The sequence below is a fragment of the Heterocephalus glaber genome, unplaced genomic scaffold, assembly GCF_053883595.1.
Source record: "Heterocephalus glaber isolate CG9 unplaced genomic scaffold, H.glaber_assembly_v1.0 deba00001442, whole genome shotgun sequence".
NCBI lineage: Eukaryota > Metazoa > Chordata > Mammalia > Rodentia > Bathyergidae > Heterocephalus > Heterocephalus glaber.
In genome coordinates, this window is record NW_028258296.1 from 21,772,605 (window position 1) to 21,791,706 (window position 19,102).

Consider the following 19,102-nt stretch of genomic DNA (forward strand, 5'->3'; position numbering starts at 1 on the left):
TGACTATCAGTACATGTCAGGCTAATTAACATACGAATGTAAGACCAGTAAACCTTTGTTCCTTCTTCTGTAAATTTCACCTGTTAACTCCCCTGCAAGCCCCTATAAAAAGAGCCTCGGACTCTGGACTGACGCCTCTCTAAGCTACTTTGCTTTGGGAGTGCCATCTGGCCAGACTAAGGTCTGTTTCACTTTCCAACTTGTCCGGTGTGTTCCTTCCCGGGTGTTCTTCTCTGCAGTCAGCTCTTTGGAGCATTTGGTAAGGCCCTTGGTCTTACATTCTGGAGGCACCCTGGGATCCCTAGGTGTGCTTCACTATAGTCAACTCCTCGGAGCGTTTGGTAAGGACAGCGGTCTTACATTATATTTTTCTATCACATGTAAAGCGAATGCATAACAAATTTTTTCAAGACTCTTCCTTGACCCAGTCATGGGCAAGGAATCCCAGCTCTCTTGATTGATGCAAGTCAGACTGGTTGCCCAGCTTGGATCTGGATTAGACCACTAATCACAGTCTTTTCTGGCTTGTGACAAAGCTGGCCTGTGCCAGAATGTCTTCTGAGGTTGCATGGTGGAAAACATGGACTAGTCACTGGACCAGCCAACTGGAATCCATCAGAAGTTATGGACAGGGATGGTTCTGGGCCACAAAGCAGCTCCTACTTCCTTCTTTACAAAAATGATAATATCAGCCACAGAGATCATTGGAAAAGAATCAACAACATATATTTGTCTCAAATTCCAGGGTTTCTCTGATGCCAGGAACAAGCAGAGGACTATTATACATGCATATTTACCTATTTCTCCCAGGCTATATATGCTCAGTGCCTGAAAGATTTTCCTAACTCTTTTGACAAAGCAAAATTCTCTCCCTGGCCATCTTTTAACCAAGACTTTCTCGAACTTACTGAGTAAATAAGAACTCCTCCTCAGATTAAACTAAATAATCCTCCACACAACAAAGAGGATCCAACCCCATCCCCATCTCCAACATTTCAAAGATTTTGAACAAGCTGCTGTTTAGGCATTGTGATATGTTACTTTTATTAAAATCATAATCAGGCACTGTATCAATCAGTCCAACAGTCAAAAATAATTTCCTGAGTACAAATTCTATGGGATGAGAGTTTATTTGGTGCTAGAGGATACCACACTGAAATCATGTGAAAGGCAAGGAATAATAGGAAGAGAAGGTAGCAAGGGAACCTGAAGATTCCATAGGACGTTTTGTTTAATACCCCATTCTATACCTATTCCAGCTCATCACAGCTTCCCTGGGGTCGCCAGGGTGACATCTCTATGCAGAATCTGTGCAACAAAGTAATTCCATGTACAATTATCCTGCAATATTCCTGAGGGAGTGGAAGGAGAACATATGATGCAGCCTGAGAAATGAGAATCTGGATAACTGAGATTGAGAATCTGGATAACTGAGATAGAGAATCCATCTTGAGGGTGTGGCCAAAATTTCACCATTGTATTCCTTATCTCAACTCCTAAAGATAGTTTGGGCTATCCTATTCCATTTAATTGATTGATCGATTGATTTGTTTGACAGAGGCCCCTCTTTTGACTTCTTATGGATCATGGTTCCCTTTACCTTAGAACAATACATTCTTTTTTAAAAAAGGTTTACATCCATTTGTAAAAGTATAATCTGTTAGATTATTAAAAGTTATACATAGCTTGAGAAAAAGAGAAATGGGTTGCTCATCTCCAGAAAATACAACATTTGAAACATTTGAAGTATTTCAAACAAAAGCTATAGTCAGCCTTCATCAGTTGATTCAGTGCCATTAGAACAATACATTCTTGGTTTATCATAACTCCTAAACTAATTCCTTCTCTCCTCTTTTTTTTGTTTAACTGTTTACACTATTTGCCTTATGACACATTGCTTTCTTATCCAATGAATAAATCCCTGAGCCCTGGCTAAGAAAGCTATGTTTAGAGTCTTATTCTGACTTTCAATATCTATGTGATCTTGGCAAGTTTCAAACTCTGTAATCCTCAGATTCTCCACACCTAAAATGAAGGTAATATATGTCATTACCTGTGAGATAATCTGTGCTTTGGTAAGTATTGATTAAATGTTATCTATAAATGTTATTCTACTATCTTACCAGTAGTAAAGTACCAAACATTGTTATTATACATAGATATAAAACAAGCTCTATTCATTCTATACTTGACAGAATTTCTCTTGAGTTTAATAACTTGACATTTTCAAATCTTAAATGTATCAAAGCCATTATCTTAACTTTAGATTTCAAATAAATCTTACCTCATTTGATGTTATTTATATTTTATGATCTTACATTCTCTTGTACTATTTATGCCATAATGTTTAAAAGATAAAAAAAATCTAGATAATAATTACATTGCTCTGTAAGCTGAGGAACATTTTTAACATGATGCAATTTATTGTTCAATTTAGTATGAATTTTGTTAATTTTCACATTATACTACACAAAGTATAAATTAATCAATTTAGGAAATTAATCAAAAGTAGGAAGTATAAAAAGTTTCCCACTAGTTCAAGATTATTTCCCATTATTCTTTGTCAACAGTTTCTTTTAAATGCAAATAAATACATTTTAAAAAGTAAAAAAAAAGTATCTCAAGAGGAAAATGTTCAGTACATTTTATAAAGTTTTGATTTCTATTACGCTTTTTGATCACTTGATTTACAGTAACATACAATAAAATACTATGTAAACTGAAGGAAATCTTTTCGCCTCTCGTAACATTGACCTTTATACAGTGAATATCACCTAATCAGCAATAGAGATAAGTTTTAGGCATATATATATATATATATATGGAGAAAAACAAGGCACAAGAAAATCTTCTTGAACAACTTGAGAGCAACAATGGGGTTATTCAGAGCCCTTGCTTCCCTCTTAGTCCTACACCTGCTGCAGGGCTCCAACGCTTCCCTAGTGCAGCTGAATGGCAACGGCTATGAAGACATCATTATTGCTATAGACCCTGCTGTTCCAGAAGATGGAGAGATAATTGAACAAATAAAGGTAAGGAGAAAGGGTGTTTGGTTTGAATTATGAAGAAAAAGTTAGTATTAACTGATTATTTTGGAGCTCTGAATGCTGCAGGAAGTTTAGAATCAGCTTGGTGCAGTGCAGACAGTGCTGGAGGGACAGAAGGAGATGGATGGAGTCCTGGGCAGGGTTCCACCCCGTTTCACCACAAGACCGAAGACAGGCTCAAGTCTTCCCTGAGCCTCAGCTTCCGCATCTGCAAATTAGCTCTTGGCCTCATATGATGTAAATATTGAATGCTCCTGGCATGTTGGTGTAGAGAATAGTGAATTAAAGAGAAAAAGGCCTCTGATCTCATAGACTACAATTAATAAAAAGGAATAAATTGCCAGGTGAGATGGTAGTAGGTTGCTGTGGAGTACATAAATCAGGAAAGGAGGACACAGAGTGTGAAGTGTGGCTGGAATAAGAGAATGGTGTCTGGGCAGAGACCGACATGAGTGAGGAAGAGGCCCTTGGAAGCCTGCAGGATGGGAAGAGCACGGAGGTGAGAGCCTGCTTGATGTGACAAAGGAAACAATGGTGAATGAGCAGAAGGAAAGGTTGGGGGAGCTGAAGTTGGTGAAGCGGCAGTGCCCCGACCACTGGGAAGACTTGGGCTTTTACAGGAGATGTGTGCTCTCGTGCGTGTTCTGGGGTCACCATGCCTGAGGCAGACGAAAATGGCGAAGGGTTTGCACTTCCCTCATCCTGTATAAACACTGTGGCCTCATAGAGGTGCAGAAGGACCAGATAGGGAGCGTGGACAGGTGAGAAGTGATGGTGACTGGGGCAGGGAAGTCATGGTAGAGATCGATAAAGTTTGTGACTCTGAACATATTTTGAGGGTGTCATAGGCAATATTTCCTGAGGGTTTCGATATGTGTGGGGTCGGCTAGGGAGGGAGGAAGTGTAAGAGTTAAGCAGGCTTCAAAAATTTTGCCTGATCCCTTGGAAAGATGGAACAATCATCAACTGGGAAGAAAAGACTAAAAATTTGATAGTTTGGAAAGCTGAATTTAGTTGAGCTCATTTGGAAGTAGACAAGCCTTTTAGACATCCATGTAAATTGAGATAGGGATTTGGACAAAAACTTGTATGTAGATAAAAGTTTCAGAGTCATCAACATGTAGATGATATAAGTCCATAGATGACAGGAAGTACAAGAGAAAGGCTCCAAGACTGACTCAAAAAATTTGATACCTAAAGTTTCCTCCAATTATATTTCATATAGTATAGAGATTGCTACTACAACTATATGATTATTTTTCCTTTTCCTGACTCCAATATCCAATAATTCTTTATATTCAATTCTTCCACTCCTGTGTCCTAATGTTCACAGTTCAAGCCTTTTAAAGTACAGTTGTGACCAGGTGATTCTGTGCCTGCCATTTGTCACTCATTCTTTATAAACTCTGTTGTAGCACAGAGGTGTTTGCTTACTGATACCCTTTGAATTATAAGAGAAAATAAAGACTGCTTTTTGTAAAGAATGTAGTTTTGAGAAGCAGATAGCACAGCTGACTCAGAATGATAGAATTTTAGTGTTCAAACTCAAACAGTTTTGAACTTTTATGAACATAGGTATCTGTATTTGATAAAATTTTTAAAGGCAAAAATCTTAATATGTTCCTTTATTGAATGCTACATGTAGAAATTCAATTTAATTCTTTGTGATATGTCTAGGTTTCACAATGTTTCCCTATATTCAGTGTTCTACAGAGTTCTTGAGTTTGTATCAAGTAACCTTGAAAAATATCATGATCTACATTATACAGAATAAAATGGGAGTTTTTAAAGGCCAAATGATTTTTCCAAGGACACACTAAGTAGCATAGTCAGAACTAAGAAAGAAGAAAATATAGAAAGAAAAGAAAGAAAGAAGGAAAGAAAGAAAGAAAGAAAGAGAGAGAGAGAAAGGAAAAAACCCACCAACGAAACAGTTTGTGATTTTAATCTAATTCCTAGGTGTCCTAACATAGGAAAGTCTATACTGAACTGATTTGTAATTCATAAATTGAGATGTTCAGTTTTCAAATTTTCTTTTTCTTTGAGTTTTTGTTTCTTCTTCATTTGGAAGTAACTACTTTTTAAAATATTATTTTATTGGTACATTTTAGGTATATGGTATAATAACATTCATCATTGCAAATTTGCACCTTTACATAATCTCTTTTGGTTCTTGTTTTTCCCCCTCCCCCTGCCCTCTCTTTAACCTCTCCATCCCTCCCTATTTACAAAGACTTTGTTTCCATTTTTTCTTTTTCTCATATTAATTCCATTCCCTTCCTTCCTTTCCCCTACCCCTCCTACTTCCCCTTTCCCTTTGCCCCTCTTCTTCCTATTTCACATTATCTATTATACCTTTTAGTCCTTATTTACACTTTCAGTTTCTCACACTAGAGAAACTATTCAGTATTTACACGAGTGTCCTGTTTATTTCACTTAAGAGTATCGCCTCTACGTGCATCCATTTAGCTATAAATGTCTCTAATTTCTCATTTTTACTCCATTTTATTAAAAAACCACATTTTCTTTATCCAGTCTCCAGGTGATGGGCAATTGGGCTGCTTCCAAGTTTTAGTTATTACAAATTGTGCTGCTATGAACATGGGTACACATATATCATTGTGGTATGACCCTTTTAATTCTTTGGGGAAGATACCCAGCAGGGGAATAGCTGGGTCAAATGGGATTTACAGTCCTAGTTCTTTGAGGTATCTCCATACTGATTTCCACAGTGGTTGCACCAGTCTGCACTCCCACCAGCAGTGGAGGAGGGTTCCTCTTTCCCCACAGACGTGCCAGCATTTGTTATTGGTTGAGTTTAAGAGAGCAGCCATTCTTTCTGGAGTTAGGTGGAATCTTAGCATTGTTTTCATTTGCATCTCTCCAATGACCAGTGATGTTGAGCATTTTTTCATGTTTATTTGCTTTTTCTACTTCTTTGTGTGAGAAATGTCTCTTCATTTCAGATGCCCATTTTTGGACTGGGTCTTTAAATTTGGGAAGTCTGATTTTTTTAAGTTCTTCATAGATTCTAGATAGTAGACCTTTGTCTGAGGAGCAGCAGGTAAAAATTTTTCCCATATTGTGGGTTGTCTCCACACTGTTGGTGGTTTCTCTTGCTGTGCAGAAACTTTTTATTAAGAAGAGATCTCACTTGTTGATTGTTTGTCCTAGTTCACGGGCAACTGAGGTTTTGTTCATAAAATCTTTTCCTACACCAGTGTCTTCAAGAGTACTACCTAACCTCTGTTCCAACCAATTCAGTGTTTCTATTTTAATATGTAGATCTTTAGCGCAGGGGATTTAGCTCAGTGGTTTCGCCACCTGCCACGCAAGCACAAGAACCCAAGTTCGATCTCTAGTACAAAAAAAAAAACTTAGATCTTTAATCCATTTCGATTTTAGTTTAGTGCATGGTGAGAGATATAGGTCTAGTTTTAGTCTTTGGCAAGTTGAAACCCTACTTTTCCAGCACCATTTATTAAAGAGGCTATCTTTCCTCCAGTGAGGGTGTTTGGCTCCTTTATCGAAGATGAAATGGCTGAGTGTGTCTGGAGTTGTTTTGCAATTTTCTAATCTGTTCCACTGGTCCTCAAGTCCGTTTCTTTGCCAGTACCATGCTGTTTTTATCACAGTAGCTTTGTAGTATAGTTTCAAGTTAGGAATTGTGATACCCCCTGCCATGAGTCTGTTGCCTAGAATGGCTTTTGCTATTCTAGATCTCTTCTTGTTCCAAATGAATTTTTGGATTGTTTTCTCAAGGTCTGTGAAGTATGCTGCTCGGATTTCAATTGGGATTGCATTGAATCTATATAGTAGTTTTGGAAGTATGGCCATTTTCACTATGTTGATCCTTCCTACCCAGGAGCAGGGGATGTCTTTCCATTTTCTGATAACGTCTTCAATCTCTCTTTTCAGAGTACCATAGTTTTCAGGGAAAAGGTCTTCAATTTCTTTCGTTAGGTTGATTCCTAGGTATTTCAGTATTTTGGATGCTATTGTGAAAGGAATTCTTTGCTTTATTTCTCTCTCTGTGAATCTGTTGTTCATGTAGAGGAAAGCTATGGATTTTTGTGTGTTGACCTTGTATCCAGCTACTTGACTGAATTTGGTTACTAAGTCTAGAAGACTTTTGGTGGAGTTCTTGGGGTCTTCTATATACAGTATCATGTCATCTGCAAATAATGACAATTTGACTTCTTCAATTCCTATCTTTATTCCTTTTATTTCTTTCTCTTGTCTAATTACTGTGGCAAATGTTTCCAAAACTATATTGAACAGGAGTGGAGATAGTAGACATCCTTGTCTTGTTCTTGATTTTAGTGTGAAGGATTTCAGTTTTTGACCATTAAGTATGATATTGGATGTTAGTTTTTCATAGATGGCTTTTATCAGATTTAGGTAGAGACCATCTATCCCAAGTTTTTGTAGGGTTTTTATCATAAATCCCTGTTGAATTTTGTCAAATGCTTTTTCTGCATCTATGGAGATAATCATATGGTTTTTGTCCTTGGCTCTATTGATATAGTGTATTACATTGATTGATTTGTGTATGCTGAACCATCCCTGCATCCCTGGGATGAATCCCACTTGGTCAGGGTGTATGATCTTCTTGATGATTGTCTATATTCTATTTGCCAGTATCTTATTAAGGATTTTTACATCTATGTTCATTAGTGAGATTGGCCTATAGTTCTCTTTTTCTATTGGTTCTTTCTCTGCTTTGGGGATCAAGGTGATGCTTGATTCCAGGAAAGAATTTGGGAGTACTGCTTCCCTTTCAATTTCACTGAAGAGTTTAAACAGTAGTGGCAGTAGTTCCTCTCTAAATTGTCTTGCAGAATTCAACAATGAAGCCATCAGGACCTGGGCTTTTCTTAGTTGGTAAGTTTTTAATTACGTTTTCAATTTCATTAATTGATATTGGGTCATTAAGAATTTTTAGGTCTTCTTCATTCAGCTTTGGTAATTCATACGTATCTAGGAATCTGTTCATTTCTTTTGTGTTTTCCAGGTTATTGGCATATAGTTTCTCAAAGTAGGTATGAATGATCCTCTGGATTTCTGCTGAGTCTGTTGTAATTTCACCCTTTCATTCCTAACTCTGTGGATTTGGGCCTTTTGTTTCCTTTTTCTGGTAAGGTTGGCTAGGGGTTTGTCAATATCACTTATACTTTCAAAGAACCAACTCTTGGCTTCATTGATTTTTTGTATCATTCTCTTAGTCTCCATTGCATTGATTTCTGCCCTGATCTTTGTAATTTCCTCCCTTGTATGAGCTTTGGGGTTGTCCTGCTCTTCTTTTTCTAGAAGCTTGAGGTTGAGCATCAGGTTGTTTAATTGGGCTTGCTCTGTTTTCCTAATATAAGTATTCACTGCTATGAATTTCCCTTGTAAGACTGCTTTCATTGTGCCCTATAGATCTCAAAATGTTGTATTGTCATTGTCATTTAATTGAACAAACTGTCTGATTTCTTCTTTAATTTCCTCTGTGACCCATTGGTTATTCAGAAATATGTTGTTCAATTTTCATTTGTTTATGAAATTTTTTGAGTTTCTTTTGCTATGGATCTCCAATTTCATCGCACTATGGTCTGATAATATACAGGGGATAACTTCAATTCCTTTGCACTTACTTAAATATATTCTATGAGTGAGTATGTGGTTTATTTTGGAGAACAACCCATATGCAGCTGAAAAGAATACGTATTCTGATTTTGTGGGGTGTAACACTCTGTAAACATCTGTTAAGTTCATTTGTTGAAGAGTTCAATTGAGTTCTAGTATTTCATTGCTTATTTTTTGTCTAGATGAACTATCTATTTCTGACAGTGGGTTATTGAGGTCCTCCACTACTATTGTATTAGTGCATATATGATTTTTCATGTCTGTTAGTATTTGTTTTATGTAGTTGGGTGCACTAGCGTTTGGTGCATATATATTTATGATTGTCATCTCTTCCTCTTGGATTTTTCCCTTTACAAGGATATAGTGTCCTTCTTTGTCTCTCTCAATCAGTGTGGGTTTGAAATCTACTTTTTCTGCAAAGAGGATAGCTACTCCTGTTTTTTTTCAGGTTCTCATCTCATGGATTATTGTTTTCCACCCTTTAACTTTCAATCTATCAGTTTCTTTTTGAATTAAGTGTATTTCTTGTATGCAGCATATTGTTGGATTTTGCTTCTTGACCCATTCTGCTGGTCTTTTTCTTTTGATTGGTGAATTGAGACCATTAACATTGATGGTTATAACCGATACTTATTGACTTATCATTGTCATGACTTTTCCTTTTTATTGGATTCTCCCCTGTTTGTGTTTAGTTTCTTGTCATGCCCAATGGATTTATTCTGCTGGGCCTCCTGGGGTTGTGATCCTCATTGTCTTTTCCTAAGATATTGTCTAAAAGTTTTTGGAGTGCTGATTTGGTATTCATGAAGTTCTTGAGGTGCTCTTTGACATGAAAGTATCTTATTTCTCCATAAATTTTGAAAGATAGTTTTGCAGGGTACATCAATCTGGGTTGGAGGCTGTTTTCCTTTAGGGCTTAGAATACATCACTCCAAGCTCTTCTTGCCTTGGGGATTTGCATTTAGAAGTCTGCTATGATTCTGATGGACTTTCCTTTGTATGTGATTTGTTTCTTTTCTCTAAGTGCTTGTAGAACTTTTTTCTTCTGTTGAGTTTCTGGAATCTTAACAATTATATGCCTATGTGTAGATTTTTTTGATCAAGGCTATTTGGATTCCTATATGCCTCACTTATCTGTATCTCAAGTTTTTTTCCCTGCTTGGGAAGTTTTCTGCCATTACTTCTGCAAAGAGTTTTTTTTATGCCATCTGCACTCTCTCCTGTTTCTTCATTGACTCCAATCAGTCTTATGTTGAATCTTCTTTCCATCATCTAGCAGCTGCTGGATTCATTTCTCGTTGTCCCTTATAATTTTGAAACAATTTTCTTTTCCTGGCCACTAATTGCAATCTTATCTTCTATATCTGAAATTCTGCCCTCACATTGGTTCCTTCTGATGTACAGACTTTCAGTGGAGTTTTTAATCTCCTGGAAATCTGTTTGCATCTGTTTCATGGATTCCATTTGTTTCCTATGTTGGGATTCTATCATGTTCCTCAGCTCCTCTATTTTTTTATGTGTGTCCTCTGTACATTTATTAATCACGTCTTGCACTATGGAAACAATCTCTCCTGTTATGTGAGAAATTATTTCTGGTTTCATTTTTTCCAGATTCTCTTTTGTTGCCAGTTCAGGAAGTCCAGGTGGTTGAGTATCAGAGTGTTCCATCTCATTTCCCTTTGGGGTTGCTGTAGGTGATCTGGAAATCTGGTTTTGAGACTTGATGTGTCTTTTATTTAATATCCTAGTTGGCTTTAAAAAGATAAAATTCTGAGAAGGAATTTAGAGGGGATACTATAGGAATTTTGCTTAGAAAACATTTGAGAAACATTATTAACCACTCTAAGTTATCCCAGGAGATGGCATCCACTGATAGAGTCTCTGAAATCTCTCCACAGCCTATAAACACTTCACTATCCAAGACAGTCACTTGCAGACTCCTAATCCACAACCCACATAATCACACAAAGAAACCTTACTTCAATTTTTCAATCTATAACTGATTTTGAACCATCAAACACAATTTTCTTTCATATCCATAGAACTACCACTCCAAACAATAATAACATGTTGATACCTAAATGTCAAAAGGAAAGAAAAAAAGAGAAGAAAAGAAAAAGAAAAAAACGTATCCTTAGGAAAGAAGTGGAATTCTTTCATCTGTCTTAGGTCATTCCATCCTATTTTGGAGCTCTCCAAAGCTACTTTCCTCATTCCCCATTTGTCCTTTCTGCCTTTATATCTCTGAACTACATCCTTCAGATTCATGGTTCTGAACCCATTTAATTTGTTGATTTGGTACAGTAAATGTCAAAACAAGGGACTCTTAAAGAGAATCAGGAAGAGAGCCTTGGAACTACTAAAGAACAGTTCAGTTGTGGGCTTGTGTTAGAGCAGTAAGCATCAAGGGGGAGCCTGTCTTGAAAAACAGTGTAGACTGGGATGATTCACCAAGATGAAGAAGCTGAAATGATCATCCATCACTTAGGATTCCTCAAATATTCAGTGGATTTGATCACATAGAACAGATCACCCTAAGTGCTTTTTATCCATCTAGATGATATCCCACTAGAAAATAAGCTTTAAGGAGAGTCAATTTATCTTATTCACCATGCTCATTTCAGGTTCATAGCTTTTCCAGTTTGATGGCAGAGTAATACCTCTGTGATAAAAACTTTATTTCTTCTGCACAATTTTCCCTAACTGTAGCCATCGGGCACTTACCCAAGTTACTCCTCCTAGTAGTAGGGTAAGGAGAAGTAAGTTCCACCTAATACCAGTTCCTACAGACTGTTCCTCAGCTACATCAGCTAAAGCTGTTCTTCACCCAGACTTCTTCTATCAGAAATAATAACAGATTTAGGACTGCTGATGTGCATAGTATATTCCTTCTTTGTGCTAAAAATAAAGGTAAGTAATGAAGGATCCATGAAAAGGTGAGGAAACTGAATTTCAGAGCACTACAAAAATCAAGCAAGATCTGCTACCCAGAAAGTGCTAACAGCACCCTTGGGACTAAGTAAATGACTCCAAAGTCCATGTACATATTTATAGTAACAAACTTTTCTGAACACCATGCCTAAGCAGCTGCCTTTTGAAGTAAAAGATCTAAAGACTAACAAGATTTTCATCATGCAGGATGAAGTGATAAAAAAGGATTGGCAGGTGGCAGAGCTGGGATTATGGGCAGAGACCCTACTCATAGCTCAGTTGCTTCTGTATTAACTAACAGTGTATTAACTCGCACTCAACTGACCTCATATACTTTTTTCCTTCCATGATAGGCTATGGTGACCACAGCATCTAATTACCTGTTTGAAGCCACAGAAAAGAGATTTTTTTTCAAAAATGTATCTGTATTGATTCCTGACACTTGGGAGGGAAAACCTCAATACAGGAGGCCAAGATATGAGAGCTACACACAGGTAAGTGTTAAAATTATCTCCAACAGAAAGGAGTATTTCATGATGCTTCTTAGATTTTTCACAGATGGATTGTTTCAAACTTGTTCTCACTAAATATCGTCATTTCTGCTCTTAATGTTTTCATAATCTTTTTCAACATTCTCAGGCTGATGTTATAGTTGCACCACCGACCCTCCAGGGCAAAGATGAACCTTATACCAGGCAGTTCACAGAATGTGGAGAAAAAGCAGAATATATTCATTTCACTCCTGACTTTGTACGAGGAAAAAAACAAGATGAATATGGGCCATTAGGTAGGAAATTTGGTCAAAACATTTGATTTTCAACAAAAAAATCTGTTCCCAGGTTCAAATCCTGATTCTTCTGTATATTAGATATGTGTGAAATCAAAGATGTATCTTCTCAGACCTTATTTCTGTCCAAATATGAATAGAAGAGTCCTACATTATAGAATTTTTAAAATAGAAAATTATTTAATTACACAATATAGTGTATAACAGTGCCCTGAGAAATTTAGACAGAGAGCAGGAACAATAAATGTTAAGACATACTTTTAGTTTCCAAGTTTCAAGTTTTCCATAGTAAGATATTAATTAGTTTCATGCCAGCTTCCTGGATTCCAGATGTACAATAAGCTGGAAACAGCCACAATACCAGTTACCTGTCAAGAGAAAAATTCAGAGGAGGTTAGTAACTGCTACGATTATTTAAACTTTCTGTTTGAGGCAAACAAAACTGTCTATAATTCATCATTTGGACCTATTAAAATTGCAATTTCATCTACTTCAATCTAAATATCAAGATTACTTGTTCAATTAAATGAAATCATATTATTTTTAAAAGACAAATTATAGATAAAGGCCAATTCATGTATCATTATTCACTAAAAACTTTCATGACCCCCCATACACCAGACTCATCTCCAAATGCCTGTTAAGTGAACATTCATGGAGTCTCTTGTCTCTGCCATAGCTCAACCAGCACTAGTCAACTTGAATTTGTTCCTCATTCCCATCTTGAAACCTCCATATTTCCTCCCATTGCAATCTTACATCCTCCCCAGATTTTATCCCTACCAAGTTTGTCTCCTTGCCCTCTAACCTTTTGCATCCTCTTCACTGTTCTTTCTTGCTACCTGGCATGTCCAGAAAACTCTTCAACCATAAGTACAAATGATTCAATTCCCCTACCACTCTCATGCTTAGCGCTTGTTTGACTTACTCAATCTCTAGTACTGAATGATTCAGCTGGGCTCTATCTCCTCTATATCCACAGAAGAGGAAGACTTTTCCAATTTTTAAGGCCAATCCCCCCATCTGAGCTCTTGATCATTCTTCATATCCCACATCTCAGTCTTATCTGAGGACAGATTCTGCCCTTCCTCTTAGGAGTCTTTATTATATAAGGTGATGTGTGTGTTTGTGAAAAAAAGACATTCTGCAAACCATGCCCTAAAACAACAAAGCTTTTGGAAAAATAAGATGAAAAGTAAAGCCCCCAAAATCTATATAATTTGTAATGATTATGGTAAAAAGAAAACAGTGAGAATAGGTCCCTAGAATGATCATTTGGACCCCTAAGGCAGCAACTCTGGGTGTCTGGAGACTACTACAGCATGTGCATAACACACATTAGAAATGAGACGAAAGTAGCCCAAAATAAGACAAGATGTAGATGGGAACAGAATTCTACATCTTTTCGGGTGAGTCTGGGAAGCAGGCCAGGTTGAGGAGAGAGCAGATCTGGAAGCAGACATGGCTAAGAAGGCAGCCGCAGGTGCAGCAGTTTCATACTGTCTTCGGGTCAGCTAAGTTCCTGTTGTAGTAGTTGACATGAGCGGTTTCCTCCTCCATGAAAGTTATCCCACTCCCACTAACTTGACTTGGTTTTCACAGAACATTACCAGCAATTTTAAATTTTAAAGTATAAAGTAATAACTTAAGGATCTTGTTATAATGCAGACTCTGATTCAATAGGTTTCGAGTAGGCCAGAAACTGCTTCTCCAACAAGTTTCCAAGCTGTTGCCCCTGCCTCAGACCACATTCAGGGTAGCAAGGGCTTAGAGGAGAAACATGACTTCTCTTCCCTATTACTAATAGTTCCCTCCTATTTTCAGATCTCATATGAGGTTATCTGAGCTGAGGAAACACACATTACAGCAGAACTGACTTCCAGCTCTCCCTCTCCATTTCTGTTTCCTCTCAAGTTATTCCCAATACTGCTAAAACAAGAATTCTGCTTGTTTCTTCTTTCTGCATCTCAAACTGGTTTCACTTTTATTTCATTCATCTGGAAATTTCTATAAAAAATGTTTTATTCCAACTCTTCTCAAAACATCTCCAAGTGAAAGACTGTATGTTCATATTTTTAATGCCTAGAATTCCACTTAATGTATATAACTAAAAATACTAAAATACTAATTGTTTTATATAAATAATGTTTATATATACTACAAATGAGTCACTTCATTTTGACAATTCCCAAATCCTATACAGTGTATAATAGTGTTTCTCAATCGTTCTTTTCATTGGCAACTTCAGCAAGACCATTTTTAGACATTTTTATCCTTGTTACAGCCACATAATATCTCAAAATAACAGAATTATTATATAAAGTTGAAGTTTGAAGAGTAAGAACTTTTGATTCCTTTGGACACAAACCCAAATCCCAGCCTACTGTGACAATAGTATATATTCCACAAATTTTTATTGATTAAACTGTTGTAGAGTAAAATTATAATACATGAGGTAAAAATACAATGCTATCTAATGCAATAGGTTCCTTTTATATATGAAAATACAAATGGTTAGGAGTTATGGAAAACCTAAATCTAAATATATCTGTGACTGCAAGATCTTAAAATTTTTGAGATATGGGATTTGTCATTTGAATGTTGGTCACAATATTTTCCCACAGGGAGGCTGTTTGTCCATGAGTGGGCCCATCTCCGCTGGGGAGTGTTTGATGAATACAATGAAGATGAGCCTTTCTACAGCGCCAAGTCAAAGAAAATTGAAGCCACAAGGCAAGGCTACTTAAATTCTCCTAACACAATATCAGACTTTTACCAAATTTTATTTTTTAACCTGACTTATTATAAATGATAATCACTCATGTCTGACCTGAAGCAGATGACAGATGCAATATCACAAAACTGCTTTTACTTTGTTAGAAAATTTCTCTTCAAGTAGCTAGTTATCTATTTAAAATACACATTACTTCAATGGCAAGCATTTTTTGGCAATTTTACACATTTTACACTTGCCTGCCATACCTGCCAGAACTCACTTTGAAGCTATGCACAATGCAGGTGGACTTACTATACATTTGGAGATCAAAATCAGTCCATTTTGGTTAAAATCAGTCTAAAATGGTTAAGTACTACTGAATTGTTTAGAACTTAACTGGTGAATTACTGCATAAAATCAAGTGGCTTCAAAGAGCCAACCAAGAACTTCTTGGAGATTTTTACAGGTCAGTTTAAAATATTGATCTAGCATTGCAGTTAATAATAAACTGTTCTTTAAATTATGAGATCAAGAGAGCAAGCCTGATGGGAGGGATCCATTTAAAGTAGGGTGCCATCAGCAACTTGTGGTACATGTCCTGTTACGATTAAAGAATTGTCACTAATTTGCAAATTAAAAGGAATATGATTTCAATGAAAACTGCTTCTCTGCCCCGTTGCACCAGGTCTTAGGGACGTATTTTGTTTATTGTTTTTTGTTTTTCTGAGACAGGGTTTCACTATGTACTTCAGGCTGATCTTAAACTCACTTACGTAGCCCAGGCTGGCCTCAAACATATGTCAATCCTCCTGCATCAGCCTCCCAAGTGCTGGGATTACAGGTGTGTGGCACCACATCCAGATAGGGACATATTTTGAAAAGTATTACATTGATTACGCTTTTTAAGCCATATCTGCCCAAATGGTTTTTTCAGCCCTAAAATATTCATCATGAGTGTTCATATAGATGGCAACATTATGTTAACTAAGTTTGGGGGAATAGAAGAATAGACATATTTAAGAGACTCCCTAAGGACTGAAGGAGATCTAGTCATAGTTTTCTGACTTTCACATGAAAACCTATGGAGGAGATGAGACATAGTCACATCCCAGCATATCTGCCATAATATCTGCCGCCTATTGCCAATTCCATACAAGCACATGTTGTAATGCCTCCATCAATATTTATTCTATTGTCATTTTTTACAGCTCCTCACTCTTTGCTTCCAGTCACATTTCTTTCTGGATAAGAAGGTCTTGAACAGGGGGCGGGGATTTAGCTCAGTTGCACCGTGCCTGCCTCACAAGCGCAAGGTCCTGAGTTCCATCCCTGGATCCAAAAAAAAGAATGTCTTGAATAATCAAAACACTTGTGGCTTTGCCTTTTCCCATTTTGGAGGGATATCTGCTTAAGAAGTGTGCAGAGAATGTAGTACCCAGAGGAAATGGTTTCACAAGTTCCTTTATCCAGGTGCCTGTAGTGCATTCACCAACATAAGGCCAGCAGGAGAGATCTGTGAGCAAGACCCTAGCAGCTTTAATTACATCCGAGAACTCAGTCAAGTATAGCACTTAAATGTTTCCATTTTGCCCTCTTAAAAAATAAATGATTGCTTTGATTGGACCTCTTAAAATTTGTTATGAGCATAGGAAGTAAATGGAACACACAAAAGAAACACCTTGATGTAAACATTATCATGAACAGAAGCACTTAAGATTTTAAGAAGTATTAATGACTAAGTTGCCTAAATGATTAACTGTCACATATTTTCAGGTGTTCCACAGGCATCTCTGGGACAAACAGTGTTTATACCTGTCAAGGAGGTAGCTGTGTGACTAAAAGATGCAGAATAGATTCTGCCACAAAATTGTATGAAAAAGATTGTCAGTTCTTCCCTGATAAAGTTCAAATAGAAAAAGCTTCCATAATGTTTATGCAAAGCATTGATTCTGTAAGTATGCCAATCCTTGCTTTCAGAATTTATAATCGAAGCATATGTATGATTTTATTTAATTATTTATTTTGTGGTGCTGGTGATTGAATCCAGGCCTTTCCACATGCTAGGTACGCACTCTACCTAACAGTGTTGCACTTCTAGGCCCCAATTGTCCGATTTTAAAATATGTATCCAGATGACATGAGGATTAAATACATCAATATAGAATTTGTTAGTCATTGGCTGACACATGGTAAGCATTTAACTAGCGTCACCTCTTGCTACTATTATGGTCAGCCTACTTTAATACTGACTTGTGTTAATTATATTTCATCCAATAAAAGTATATTTGTAGAACATAATCTAAATCATTCAAGTTTATAGTTAGGTTTTCTATTATGTGGTAGAGTAAAATTATTTTTTCATTTAATCAACCTTCTAGGTTGCTGAATTCTGCAATGAAAAAAACCATAACCGAGAAGCTCCAAGTCTGCAAAACCTAAAGTGCAATTACAGAAGTACCTGGGAAGTGATCAGCAATTCTGAGGACTTTAAATCCACCACACCAATGGTGGCACCACCTCCTCCACCTGCCTTCTCATTGCTGAGGATCAGTGAAAGAATTGTGTGCCTCGTTCTTGATAAGTCTGGAAGCATGGGTGTAAGTTCAACGGGCCCATTTTTCTGGGTATAGCATAGGGGGTGATTAAATGCTAGGAACACACTGTACTCTACCTGTACCTGGATTGCTCCAAATCATGGTGATAGAGTGGTGGAGAGCCTCAAATATGGACTTTCAGGAATTTTTCACTGTGATTTGGTTCCAGGAATTCAGAGGGAAATTTGGATATGGGTCATGGGTAGGTACCACCAAGGAGCATAGTGCAGGGAATGGAGAAGGCAAATGGATGAGGCAGTGTACATCCTGGGCAGTCACCTAGGAAAGAGGGATGCAAGTATCTTCTAATTTTTATTTAGTGCCCGTTAATTTTCAAAAACATTGGATTTCAGTGTGATATTTTCATACATGCATGTAACATATTTTGATAATATCCATGCCCCTATTACCTTCCTTTTCAACCCTTTGACCTTCTATTATTCCTTCCTCTCATGTCTACTTTTGTTTCTCTTTTTGTTTTCAATTCCACATATGGAAGAAAAGATATCTTTCTGATCTGGCTTATTTTGCTTAACACAAGGCTTTCTAGTTGCATACATTTTCCTGCAAATGACATAATTTTATTCTTTGTGGCTGAACAATACTCGATTTTATACAGAGTATATACCACATTTTTTATCCATTCATCCATAGTTGGGCATGTAGGCTGGTTCCATACCTTGATTATTGTGAACTCTATTGTGACTCTCTATGGTATGATAACTTTAATACCTTTAGGTATATACCAAGGCAAAGTATAGCTGGGTCATGCACTACTTCTATTTTTATTTTTTTGAGGACCCTCTATACTGATTACCATAGTAGCTGTACTAACTTATATTCCCTCTGATAGTATAAAAGGTTTCCTAATTTTTGCCTCATTAGCATTTGTTATTTTTTGTATTCTTGGTGATAGCCATTCTGACTGAGGTGATATACAATCTCAATGTAGTTTGGATTTGCATTTTCCCAATGGCTAAAGATGGTAAGTATTTTTCATATGTTTAGTAGCCATTTATGTTTCCTTTGAGAATTATCTGTTCAATTCACATGCCCAATATTCTAGATATTAATGCTCTGTCAGAAGAGTAGGTAGAAAAGATTATTTCCCATTCTATAGACTTTTTCTTCAATCTATTGTTTCCTTTGCAGTGCCAAAACTTCTTAATGTAATATTGTCTCATTATTGGAGTCCTATCCAGAAATACTTTTCCTATGCCCATGGATTTAAGTGTTTCTGGTTTTTTTTTCTTAGCACTTTCAAAGCTTCAGGTCTTATTATAGGTCTTTGATTTGTTTTGAATTGATCTTTGTACAGGATGAATTGTTGGAATCTAGTTTAAATTCTCTACTTGTGGTTATGCAATTTTCTAAGCACCATCTGTTAAAGAGATGTCTG

General features: G+C 36.8%; 1 protein-coding gene across 3 annotated transcripts in view; it reads left to right on the top strand.

Annotated features, from left to right (window-relative positions):
* The first annotated feature begins 2,825 nt into the window (after positions 1-2,825).
* LOC101706570 (calcium-activated chloride channel regulator 4-like) overlaps positions 2,826-19,102 on the top strand; it is a 32,796-nt gene continuing 16,519 nt past the window's right edge. The window contains exons 1-6 of one of the 3 annotated variants that reach the window (XM_087213025.1): positions 2,826-3,032; positions 11,960-12,100; positions 12,246-12,393; positions 15,018-15,126; positions 16,883-17,060; positions 17,488-17,706. In XM_087213025.1, the coding sequence (XP_087069151.1) occupies positions 2,874-3,032; positions 11,960-12,100; positions 12,246-12,393; positions 15,018-15,126; positions 16,883-17,060; positions 17,488-17,706 (954 nt within the window). In that variant the 5' untranslated portion in view covers positions 2,826-2,873. Of the gene's footprint in view, positions 3,033-3,372; positions 3,547-7,893; positions 7,932-11,959; positions 12,101-12,245; positions 12,394-15,017; positions 15,127-16,882; positions 17,061-17,487; positions 17,707-19,102 lie in introns of those variants that run through there. The other 2 variants (XM_087213026.1, XM_087213027.1) reach the window with 2 other exon arrangements.